Raw genomic sequence first — 13,655 nt, forward strand, 5'->3', positions numbered from 1 at the left:
TACAATGAATAATTATAATAATATATAGCAACATAACAAAATATGTTGATCAACTATTTAACCAATAAATTTAGTATTAATTTGAAATAGTACAGTTATCATAAAATAAATTCTTGATTTGCCTGCCACGTGTTGTTTCCCCCCCAGTGCAGTGCATTGTGGGATTGCCTTCTCCATGAAGGACATATGCAATGCTGCTTTGTGCTAGAAGCGCACATATTATTAAAGTGTGCTTTATTTTGGCAGCTTTCTAGGTTTTGGAACAAAGCTTCAGTATTTGTGCTCTCTTAAGTCCTTTAGTTCATATTCAGTGCTCATGGTCTAGAGAAAGTGTCATATCGGGGAGGAAATTGCCTGCAGATGTTGGAAAGGTGCATGAGGGAGAGGGTTGGACGCTACGATCAGGCTGGAGGTTATTAGGCCAGGCAGCAGATGACTGCTTTCTGACAGGCGTGAGAGAGAGCTGCCCTGGGACAGGCCACACTCTACTGGTGAAGGAGATGTTTTCCCTGTATCTAGACGCCCTCCTGGCTGTCACGCTTCCCTCCTCATTTGTTCATCCGCTCCTTCATCCTGCTGTACTTTAGGATGACAGCTGGACGTCACGCAGATGCTGTGTGAATTAGTCCCTGAATGTCATCAGGTCTGGATCCTGGTGCTCTTAATGGCCTAAGCCAGTCAAAGGTGTCGAAATACATTTCCTCCTTCTCGCTGATGCGTCTGACAGCAGCGCTGCTGTGTTTTTTCTTCTAAGTGAGGTTAGATTTCACTTGAGTTTAATGTTAAAGGCTTGTGGAGAACACAGAGACATGGGGTAGATGATTCGCAGTCATGTTATTTATGTCACCCACCCACGTCTGTCATTTATGCACTGTTAGGTTTAGCTTAAGTTGGACATTTAAGCTTAAAATGACATAAACATTGAATACATAAATAGTGTAATGCAGCAGTGGTATCTCCAATGTTGTGTTAGCTACATTAATGTTTTAATGGTTGTCGTTTGTCTGTGTTTTTTTATTTATTTTTATTTGCTTTGATTTATCTTTGATGTCTGCTTCCAGTCAGTCTGATCAGGGTTTCTTAAACTTTCATAAATTGTGGCCTAAAAAGGCCATTTTGTGTTTACCTGAGACCCAAACTAGAGAAAATATATCGAATGCTATTTTTTGATATTTCTTATGACTAAATTAATAATTAAACTGTTACACACACACACACACACATTCAGTATACACTGTCAATCAAAAGTTTGGAATAATTGCGCATTTTTTTAATGTTCTTGAAAGAAGTCTCTTACAATGCCTCATTTATTTGATTAAAAATACAGTAACAACAGTTATGTTGGGAAATATTTTTACAATTTAAATGATAATAGAATATATAATTATAATATAACTGTTTTCTATTGTTATATATTTTATAATTTCCATTTTTTTAGTTCATTCTTTTTGGATGATACCACTTTGCAAAAAAATAAAATAAATAAATAAATAAAATAAAATAATGTGTATATTTTTTCAACATTTTTGTGTTTTAATTTATTTTAACTAAGGAAATACATTTTATAAAAGCTTGATGTTACTGTATTTATTGGTACTCATACCAGTTCTTTAAATAATGATAAGTTAAATGGATCATGTCAAATGAAAAAAAAAAAAATAGTGTTCTGTCAAACTTCTATGGCCCAACAGTCCTGCCTATTTGCAGTAAGCTTATAATTTCACGTTCAAATGAGTTTGTAAACTCAAATTAAATGCAAATTTGTCATGAGTTTCACTGAAGAGGAAAATAATTTCCTTCTTATTGGTTTCACCTCAATTTTTTTATAAATTGAATCATGAATAAATTAAAATATTTGAATAGGTTTAGTTTTTGAAGAATCTGCCCAATACCTTGAGAGCCACGCTTGACTCATCAGTACTTGTTAAAATGTCACCTTGTTACTCATGGGTCGTCAGTAGCCGGCTCAGTGTGGCATAACTCATTCTGAATGGTAGACTTGGAGAAGCGTTGGTTTCAGTCTTGAAATGTCTTGTCTCTCTGTGGCCCAATACTCAAAGCCTCACTCTCAGCAGACAGTACAAGGCACGCCGCCATTTTCTCCTCAGAGCGTCTGACTCTTAGCTCAGTGCTGGCTGTGCCTGTTTTTGCTTCCTCTCTCTCTTCATCCTTCCTCTTGTATCCAGCTCAACACACACACATACACACTCCTACTGCAGAGCAGAGAGTGGGAGCTCCAGGCCTTGATTTGCCAACACATTTCCAATGATTAAAACGTAATTAGCACTAGCGAGCGCCTCCTCCCTGGCTAATTTCACTGCACGCTGTGACAGGCAGGCGGCCGGCGGCGGCGCGGCCCCAGTGGCAGATGGAGAAGCAGGCAGCAGGAGGGGAAAAACCATTTTGCCGCGCCATGGTTTGCATCAGAAAACCATCAGGACGCGCAGATTTTTCTGTGGGAGGTAGGAGGACAGGGAGAGAGAGAATGAGGGGGGAGGAAGGAGGTAGGGCACATAGCTCTCTGTGGCAGCGCATCAAATTGGCACTGTCAGAGCTGACCCTGGCAATGGTTGCCATTCTTCAAGCTGTCCCCCACCGCCACCCACCACAGCCCGCAGGCAGAGCGAGAGAGCGACAGGCAGAGGGTGAAAATAGCAAAGGAAAGAGAAGGAGGAGGGATGAAGGGATGGAGGGAGAAAGAGCGTACAAACCTATCGTCAACCTTCCGGACCCCCACTGCCTCTGTAATCAAGCACAGATCAGTCTCAATTAATTTCAGCGTTCGTTGACAGTGCCAATTACAACACAATGGCAAATAGACCATGAAATGGAACGTTGAACACTTTGCGTCCTAACTTGACATTTGACTGCGGTTTTACATCAATGACTGCTAAATAAGAATAGATCTCTTTATGTGCTGTTTTTAAACATATTTTTGAAGCATATTTTCAGAGTGTTTGCTGTGTTTGGCTCATAGCTGTGCTGAATTTAAACCACACATTTTTCATTGTGTTGGCCCTTCACCAGAGTGTGTCATGCAGTTTGATGTGGGCAGTGAGGTTTTCGTTTCGAGAAGTCTGGTTAAGCTCGGAGCTTTGGACAATGGCAAAGACGTGGTTAAGCGAGCTCAGAATACGATTGCTTTCGCTCCTTTATTGTACCGCACTTACAAGGCCTTTGGGATTTGACTTCAAATAGGAATAAAATGTATTTAGCTTGAATATATTTTCATGTAAATGCTCTGTTTTTGCCATTGTGGAAATTTGCCATTGTGTGTGTGGATGTGCTCGTGTTAAAAAAAGCTTAATTTTGATTTTAGTGGAAAAACCAGCCAAATTAGGGACTTTGATTCCAGTCCAGACTTTTAAGAAACCATGACATTGTTTAAAGAGTGCTGGGTCGACATTTCGTGCTGTAACAAGAAGTTGGTGACATATCAAAGAGCTTGTTTCTTGTGTTATAAAGCCAAGGGACAAACCACAAAACATTGAAGGCCCTTTTAAAATGCCTATTCCTTTCAATTGATATTTGGGAAAGGAAATAAAGAGTACAAGTGCATAATGAACCATGATTTCATACCTTTCCTGCTTCACTATTATTCTGAAATATGTCAAATATGTCATTTTTTATTTCTTTAGGATTTTCAAGATGTGTTTAGCTCCCATGCTGCACTGCTGCAGTACAGACTGCATGAACACAGCAGGGGTAGACCGGATCTGTTACACTATTGGTCTCATTCGGAGGCCTAATCAGCTCTTCCTCATTCGCTGTATCTGAGGAGTGTGTGTCTAACTAAAGCAGATGGCTCTACTGTTCCACTGAGGCCATTGGCTGTTTTAATAAGCTTAACATGCTATATTGATCTGCAGCCAAGATCAATTGGCGAAGTGTTTGGCTTTGAAATTAACACCACACCAGAAAAAAAGCTTGAAAATGCTGAGATGGATTCCCAAGTTAATCCATCCAATATGACTGTAATACCAAGTATTTTAGAGGAATTAAATATGTTGGACTGACCATCATTATGCCAATCTCTTCATATTTACTCTTGTCAGCATCCTTTACTGTTGTTTTCTTAACTTCAATCTGTTCAAATTTATGTTTTCTTGACTCACTAATATGAATACGCTATTATATTATATTATATTATAATATAATATATAACTGTAATAAAATATAAATTGTATAGTATAATTGTTAGGCAACAATATATTTTTCCACTTTTATTTGATGAAACAGGACAGGAAATGATGGAGAGAAAAGCAAAGAATTGAAAAATAACACTGGACTCGAACCTGCATCTCCCACATGAGCACCATAGCCCAATATGTACTAAGCACTATGCCACGACTCAGACGCTCTAATATACTTTGAATCACAACATGCGACAGATCTTACCTATTTGTTTTTTTGTTGTTGCTGTTGTTTATTCATGAAACGTGCAGCTTCTCGCTGTTAAGGACAAACAAGCTGCCTGCCCTTACCTGTCAGATCTAATCTTACTTTCTCCGTTACTTTTACTTTCCCACTATAAAGGTATTTCCATCTGGCCCCCCCCCCCCCCCCCCCCCCCCCCCTTTTCTCAATCTTTTCTCTCAGCACCAGTATGGAAATGTACATACCTCTATTCTTGGAAAGAAGGAGCAAGAGAGAGAGAAAGAATAATGACAGCAATTTCTTCCCTTTCTCCACTCGCTGGCTTGCGAGAGAGTGTCGTTTAACGGCACCTGTGCTAGCGTCAGGCACGCGGATGAGAAGCGAAGGAGAGCAGTTGATTAAATCATCAAGTCGCGGCGCAGAAAGTCAATTCTGCTCACCGTCTACAATGATATCCTTTTATCCTGACGTAATGAGCTATGGCACTTTTGCATTGGGTAATGCGATGAGTTCTATTAGCGCGTTCCATTTGCTTCACAAGCAAGGGCGAGTCATTTCGTTCCTCTCATATCTCCGCAATCAAAGCGCTAGGCTGGGCACGGGGAGCACTGACACGCCAATGGAGATGCCGGCAGTGTTTTTTATGGATCACAACACACTGGAAAAAATACATTTTGCTCATTATTTTAACTCTTCAGGAACTTTGCCTGTGCCAGATGAAGGGGAGCCTCTGGCCTTTAGGAAGTCGTACATGTTAAATCGACCATTGTGGCCAAGTACATGGAAGGACGGGAAGAGTGTGGGTTATATTTCAAAAGCCTCAATAATATAATACTGATTGTGTTTCATAGCATTTTTACTGTAATGCTAACAGTATTATGGTACTGGCACACACAGGAGCAGTAGGTTATTAACATCTGTGTGTGTGTTTATTGGTTATGTATAATACATGAGCCCCGTATGTCTCGAATCCCATTGGACTGGGGCTGTAAATTGGATGCTGCTCAGCAGGCCCTGTATCAGGTCAGATGGGAGAAACTCGTGCCAGAAAATATTCTCCCCTCTCTCACTCTGTCCCTTCCTCTCACTTTCTATGCCTAGCTTTCAGTCCTTGCAGGAATACGACTCCCAGAACTGTCAATCATTCAGGGCTGCCACAAGGTTTATGCTCCACTGGGTGTAATTGGCCCTGAAGACCTTAAGCCCCGCCCCTAGCAGGCTTTCATTAGGGAGTCCAAACTCAAACCCTGAACGCATCTCTCCCAGCCAAGTCATCTGTGTGCTGCTAGCTAATTAGCAGATAAAGAATTAAGCGGACCTTGAAATTGAAATTGGACAGAAAGGCTTAAATTCAGCATTTTAATATCATTCTATGTTTATTAGCTCTTTTTTTTTTATTGCTTTATTTAGCATGAAGACCCCACTACCCTCTGTTGTTTTGTTTTGTTGTTTTATTTTATTTTCATTCAGGGTAATGTCTTAAATGTTAAATTCTTAAGTGCACACTGGAAAAAAAGTTGGATCACTTTAGTCTTTTTTATGGCTATGTATGCACTGCAAAGTTTTTGGAGGGACAACCGTGGTTCTTTTTAGTCAATCAAAAACATAGTGTAACCAGTGTAGCCCAATTCTGAAAACAAACAACTCTTATGAACAAGTTATTTTTAATGAATCAAAAACATACAACTAGACCAGTGTAGCCCTATTCGGAAAATAAAATACTCTTATTGACTTGGGTTGTTTTAGTGATTTAAAAAGATAGTACGACCAGTGTAGCCTGATTCGAATGACTCTTATGATGAACTGTTTTTGTAGTGAATCAAAAACATACAGAGCAACCAGTGAAGTCTGATTCTGAAAATTAATGACTCTTGTGAATTGTTCTTTTTAGTGAAATAAAAAACATTCAACATGATCATTGTCGACCGATTCCGAAAACGAATGACTCTTATGAGCCAGTGTAGCCCAATTCTGACCATGAACAACTCTTATGAACTGGTACTTTATAGTGAATCAGAATAATCAGAATATGCTGAATTCAGAACCACAAACTACTCTTTACTCTTTACAGTATTTAACCACTAAAGTTAGCCTGACAAGCCAGACCCACATCAAGATGTCGGGTCTGGGAACACACCATTGGCGGGGCTCAATCCGAGGGGCGGGATAAACGGTTGTCTTTCAAATTCCCTCTGCACGCAATAGGATAGCGAGACAACGAACCAGAACAACGAAGAAGGTAACGTAGTCAGAGCGACGGAACATATCTTCCTTTTTTAAGAATGACTTCAGTGCCGTTCTTTGTTCTTTTCTCAAAGAAAAGCTTTGAGAGTCGCTGCCAAAGAATCGCGGCCAAAGCCGATTGGAAAGACCGCTGTTCGCCAGCAGCAGCAGCCATCTTCTTTGTTTTCAAGTAGCAGGGAATTCACGCGGAACCGTCGCAACTCTGCCGTCATTATGTTAAGCTCGCCCACTGACTCTATACACAATGTGATTGGCCTGGCTAGAGTTTGGTTTTTCCAGCTCGCAAGCCAATGGAGAGTTGCTAGACGATCCTGGCTGAAAATTACATTTGCTGCCGTTAGGGTGCGTCTAGATTTCTAGGCTAAGTAAGAGTATGCTGCTCCAAATTCAGCAACCAGTGTAGTCTGATTCATGAACAAATGACTATTATGAGCCAGTTTTTATTTTATTTCAAAAGAAGTTTGGAATCAATCTGAAACTATTTACACCATTAGCAGAAAAAAGTTAGAAATAGACGCAAAGGACCCATTCAGAATCTAATTGAATCAGGAAGTCTGCAGTACCCAACCCTAAACATCAATGCCAACAATTAAACCGTTTTAATATTAGATATTTTTGACCAAGTAATCAGTTTGTTGAATTTCAGGAGAGTGAATGTGGTTGTTTTTATTGTAAAAGGCTGTATACAGAACAAGCTTAAGTACTCAGCTGCTGTATTTAGCTGCAGTGTGTCTGTGGCCTATGAGACGTGAAGATAGTTGGACTCGTACTCTAGTTGGTGTCTGGGAGAAAAAGCCCTGCTGGTGGTAATAGGCAGATGTAATGAGGCCTGGCCACTGAGTGAGATAAGAACAGCCTTTTCCTGCTTAGACTTTTATTACTCTGCTGATGAGCTGTGCAGTGCGAGACTGCCGGAATCAGATTCCCACTTCATAATGGCTTTATATTTAAAAGCAAAAAAAAAAAAGTGTTTCAGCTTTGTCACATCTATTAGATTCTGCACTGTTCTAATGTTGCCTTTGTCTTTGTCTTACAGTGTGAAAGCGAGACTGACCAAGAAGACAAGGTAAGACCGTGCCTAATTATTTCTATTAATAGAGAGCTCACAACAACAGCAGTGTATTGAAATCTCTGAATTAAACACAAATGTTGAAATGTTTTTGTTGTAGTACTGTTTCTTATCCCTACATAATATGCAAAGACAACTACAAAGCCCGTATCAATCCGCTACTAATTTGCATAAATCGTTTGTTGCATTGCCTATGGTTGCCATCGCTGTTACTTTTCTCTCCCAGAATTCGCCAAATCTTTCTTGAAAATGAAGGTCGCTTTGGTCACTCAATGTGAATGTCTTTTAGTTTTTTTTTTTTTTTTTTATATAATATTCGGATTTAAATATGGTAGGGGAAATGTCATTGTAATTAATATACTGAATTGTGATTTGCTTCAGGAAATGTAAAGCTAGTTAGCTGTAGTTTTAGTGCCAGTAGTGGTATTATTAATACCATGTTACATCATATAGCACTTCTAAAATCATCTTTATTCGTTTTTAATCAAACTTGAATCAATGAGAATCCAATATTAGACTCTACTTAAAAGTGTGTTTCTATTTAATTAGAATTGCCATCTTGTTAATGACTGTGAGAAGGCCTTAATTAACTCTGCATTAATTATGAATGACTAAATGGTGTGCGAAATTTGAAAAGAACCATTACGAGCTTCACAAGTTACATTTTACACATATTAACATGTAACAATTCCTACAGATTTATTATATATAGATATAACCCACAAGACATACAGTGTGTTATTTTTAACTAAATCAGGCCATTATTTAAATGCATGAATGTAATTGAACACTAGGCTCTAGGCTAACTTTGATGCAAACTAGGCAAGATACAAAAAGCTTTACAAGACACATTGCACGACTTATTTACTGTCTGTTGAACATCAGCATGATTACAGGAAAATGTTGTTTTGTTCACTCTTTTAGAATTTTCCCTTATTTGTTGTTTTAACCAGTAGTGGTTTGATGCCGACGAGTCGAATTAGCCATGTCAGTCAAAGCCCTTTTGTTGTGGCATGGCAGAGATGTGTGGTGTACGACATTAATCGCTGTTTTGCTCGCTGCGTTCCTGCTTCTCATTATTCCTCTAATGATTTTCACAATGTCATGTCATTCTCTCTGCCTTTGATTAATTATGTGTCAAAACAATGGGAGGGTTTATTAGATAAACAAAGAAACAAGAGCGCTCTCTTTCAAACGCACACACATTCGCAAACACTTCAGAGGGATCTCTTTCTGTCAATAGCTCTTAAAATGTGTTTACAAAACCGTCAGCATGTTGAGCTGCATTAGCAATAAGCGACAGATCAGTGATATATTCACATGCTTTACTCTGGGAATGAATTCAGTAGCTCTTTCCCCTGCAATAGCAGTTACAGTACAGTATATGTTCAGCGGCTGTAGGGGAGGACGACTTGTCACATTAATGGGTCAGTAGTATTCACCCACAGACAAACTGTCTCTTTTTATTCTCCTCCGGCTCAAATCAGGAGATGAAAAAAAGACACTCTGGAGAAATCACTTTCTGACTGCAAGAATGATATGAACATTCTCCCTTTTCCCCTTAAATGACATGCATGCCCACTCTCCTTAAAGGGTTAGTTCACCTAAAAATTAAAATTCTGTCATTAATTACTCATCCTCATGTGTTCGGAACACAAATTAAGATCCGAGAGCTTTCTGGATCAGCCATAGGCAGCAACGTCATTGCAAATTTCAAAGCCCAGAAAGGTAGTAAATACATCATTAAAATAGTCCATGTGACGACAGTGGTTCAATCTTAATGTTATGAAGCGACGAGAATACTTTTATTGCACAAAAAAACAAATAAAAATAATAACTTTATTCTACAATCTCTTCTCCTCCATGTCAGTCTGCTATACGCTGTTCACGCAGTAAACACAGTGCAGCGCTTCTGGGTTCTACCTCAGAACGCTGGATCGTTATTGGCCGACGCTGTTCACATGAGCATATAAATTGATGTGATCTAATTAAAAAATAGTTTTATAAATGTATAATACAATATAAATATATAAAACAGTATTTAGTAACACAAATGTAATGTATACATTTATTTTTATATTATTGTTTATTGTTTATAAATGTTATCATTATTTTTACTAGCTTTAAATGTAGGCTTAACTTTAACTTTAACTGTTTTTTAATATATTTTATATATATATATATATATATATATATATATATATATATATATATATATTATTTATTAAATTATGTAAATGAATTTATTTAATAAAATGTTTAATATCAGTGTATATTGTTTTAATATTTATATTATGAATATTGTTATTTATAAAATATTCTAACTAGTTAAAAACTAAAAATAATGCCAGCAATGATTTATTTCTTTCACTTAAGTAGTTTACTTAGTAATAATGATGTGCATTACATGCAGGTTTGATTAATTAGTGTAATTGATTGAATGGTGTTTTATTAAATTTAATTATAAAATAATTATGTTTTTTTATGGTTTTTTAATGTTAATGGGAAGCAGTATGTGTGTGTGTGTGGACGTGTTGCGTAAAGTGTGAGAGTGTTTAATGGCCTTTTGACATCTCGTTTGTGTTAGCTGGAGCGGAGCGAGAGATTTATTAAATGGTACAGTCTGTACACTGTTCATCATGCGGGCCTGGTCTATTCCAACTGGAACCCGGCCCTAGTCCTGCTGTCTGCCCTCTCTGGCTCGCTCTCCTCTCGCTCTCCCTCTCCTGCTGCTGGATGAATTGGCAGCTTGCAGACCGAACGGGGTCCAGAATGCTCTGAATGCATTTGGCTGGCTCTGGCAACTGTGGCTGGCCTCCACCTTCCAGGCTTTTGGCTCCGCTCGGGTCCCTGGTTGCCCCGTTACTTTCGTTCTCTTTCTCTTTCCCTCGGTGTGCCAGGGATCTTGTTCTCACCTCTCCCCACAACCTGCTCACCCACCAAACCCCAGGCCCCTGCCCTGATTTGTGGGCAGAAGAGGTGTGTGTTATTAGAGAGAGCAGGTAGGACCCTGTCTTCTCATTACCTGGCGCTCAAGGGGGATTATTATGTCTTCTGTGGCTGGCAGAGAGAGAAAGAGGGAAAGATTCCACCGCCTGACGGGCTGTTTGATGTTCCGCTGCTGCCCGGATCCAATAACGTCCCCTTTTCATGGCGCAGTTAACACTAACAGGTCTGCGCCATCTGAGAGCGTTTAAAGACCGTTGAGGCTCAAGTGAATCTATGCCGACTTTAGCCAGCAACAAATCAGCACATGTGCTCAGGCTTAGTGCCTCTCTACCCTCAGAATCCCTCTTTATGTCTGAGCCGTGGTGCAGTGGCTTGCACATGTGCTCTTGACATATGAGCCAATGAAGATTCCAGGTTTGAGCCTGACATGCTTCACATCATTGTTTACTTGTATTTTCCTGTCTTTCTTTACTGATCTGTACATTTAAAGTTAGAAGAACTAGATTTTTACATTTCAGAACTCAACAATAAGGCCTTTTTTTCTGCTGTCATCAATCATAAAGGAACAAGTTGAAACATACTTGAAACAAGTTGAAAATAGTACAGCTATAAATTGATGAAAACACTTGTACTGGAAAATGATGGCATACAATGCAAAACATTAATGATTATCACATAAAGCCCAACGTCGTAACATGGATGTACAAGATTAATAAATGTAAGCTTTTCACTGACAATAATCCTTATTATTAAGTCATATGGTTCCCATCGTATGTGATGCATCATGTCATTATGGACTTTTATTTTAAACTGGCAGTTTTTAACCACGAATAATGCTTTTAAACTATATCATAATCACAGCATAAACATTATGCTGAAGCTAAAACATTAACAGCGAGCACAAAGCCTGCTGAAAAATGGTTTTATGTGTACTAATCAATTATCAGCCCATTACCTTTAAGAGGTAGCTGGAGATGACAAATCGCACAAGCATGGACAGATTAATCTTAAGTACCTTTAACGTATCCCACCTTTGGCCCCAAATGAACATCCTCTTGCGTTTTAATGCACTTGATGAGGCCTTAAAAGGGAAAATAAGAGGACCTTTATTGCTGAACTCTTTTAACACCCCTCACCCCCTCACTCTTTTCATGGGCCCTTCATTCCTTCTTGCATATTTTCCCCCCATCTGTGTGTGGCCAAGGGCAGAGGACACCATTTGAAAGCAGTTGCAGATTTATTAGCGTCTCTGCGTCAGAGAAGTGCTATAATTTCACTCGCTCGCATCTCATTCGAGACCTTCACTAAAGTGTTGCTTTAGAAAATGTGTCTTTCACAAAACCATGATCAGAATTGCCCATAATAACTGATTACATGTAGTCTGGATTATGTAATCAGATGTAAAAAAAAATTTTTTTATTTATTACATGTTTAAATATTCATAATCAGACTACAGTTACTTTTTTGATTACATGATTACTTAATATTCACAAAATGGCAGTAAATTCATAATTCATTGATTATTTTTCCCCCTAAATTCTTCTTTCTTATCTTTAAATAAGAAATATTTTCCTATTTCATAAAAAAAAACTCTATATGTTCGGAAAGTCTTGCATTTTTCAGACCGGCCACTAGTCAGGCAGCTATAATCACACACAGCCACACAGCATACACAAATCAAATATGTATTATCTTTATCTTTATTTATTTTTTTATGCGTTTTATTTTGAAGAGCTTTAAAGATGATCCTATTCAAATCAATATGTTGAGTTATATCAAAAGTAATGTAAAAGTAATTAAAAAGTATTCTGATTATATTACCTAAAATGTTTAATGTAATAGATTGTTAACTACGTTACTAACTTCATGATGTCATTTGTATTCAGTAATGGACGACAACTAAGTAATCTACCCAGCACTGCCCATATGCATAGTATGTATCCTGGCTTCCATTTGTCTGTCTTTTTCCACTTCATCCGCCGCTTCTCTCTTCGTCTTCTGACGATGTTTGCCCTGAGGCGGTTGGAGGAGGAGGAGGAGAGGCACATTAGTTTCTCCATCACTCAGCCGGAGCACTGGAACATAAAACAGTTTTTTTTTATCTCCTCGCCACACTTCCGCACGGTGAAACCGGGCGGGTAATAAAGCTTCGCGAGCGAGTTGTCAGCGGTAAAAGATTATGTGTTTTGCCCTCCCTGCATCTGGAAAAAGGAGGGAGGACAGAGAGGGGAGCGAGCAGAGGGGTGTTTACAGGCTTGAGTGGGCGCTCGTGAGCCCGGGAAAGAGGCTGATTGCTGTAGAGTGGCCTGTCAGCCCGTGATTTGTCATGTACTTCATCATCTCCGTCACTCCGCGGAGCGTTGTCATAGCTAACGTATCGGCCCGCATTTGTACCGGGCCGTGTAGGAAATTTGTATTTACTTTGGGGTTGGGGGGCGAGGGGAGTGAGGAAGCGGCGGGGGGAGTGGTGTAATTTGTTCCTCGTGGATAATGTGACCCTGAGTGGAGCCGGATCATGGGTTAGTTGAAGTGATATTTTCCGGTAATGGTAGTCGTACATCACGGCTGTCAGACAGAGTTAGGAGGCATGCACATAACAGCTCCATTTCAGCCACTGCAAGCATCTGGGATTATTTTCCATAACCAAGTATGACATGACCGCTCTGCGGAGTGCATTAAATTTTTACTGGCTTTTCTTCCTTCGCTCCTTCTATCCCTCCCTCTCTTTGCTCCCCAGTCGGGTCAGTGGCGTTTCCCCTGAGCCGACCGGGGGGCTCCGGTCTGGCAGGGTGATTGATGCTCGGGAGACTCGGCGTCCCTCATCAAGGCCGGGACGCCGCTGCAGCGCTGACACGTCTCCTTTAAAGCTGCTCGGCTACAGTCCCGCCGCGGCACCCCCTCTTTCTTTTATTTCTAATGACGTGTTTATTTCTTTAATTTCTTTCTTATGGTTGCCGGCTATTTTGATCCTTGTTATTTCCAGGCAAGGTCAGCGTTGTAAATGCCAGAGCTGTGG

General features: G+C 39.5%; 1 protein-coding gene across 12 annotated transcripts in view; it reads left to right on the forward strand.

The window, feature by feature from the left end:
• auts2a (activator of transcription and developmental regulator AUTS2 a) overlaps nt 1-13,655 on the forward strand; it is a 331,482-nt gene that overhangs the window by 211,515 nt on the left and 106,312 nt on the right. For all 12 annotated transcript variants that reach the window (XM_079600773.1, XM_079600784.1, XM_079600782.1 and 9 more), the window contains one exon: nt 7,658-7,687. In XM_079600773.1, the coding sequence (XP_079456899.1) occupies nt 7,658-7,687 (30 nt within the window). The remainder of the gene's footprint in view (nt 1-7,657; nt 7,688-13,655) is intronic.

Source organism: Phoxinus phoxinus (assembly GCF_949152265.1).
Source record: "Phoxinus phoxinus genome assembly, chromosome: 23".
NCBI lineage: Eukaryota > Metazoa > Chordata > Actinopteri > Cypriniformes > Leuciscidae > Phoxinus > Phoxinus phoxinus.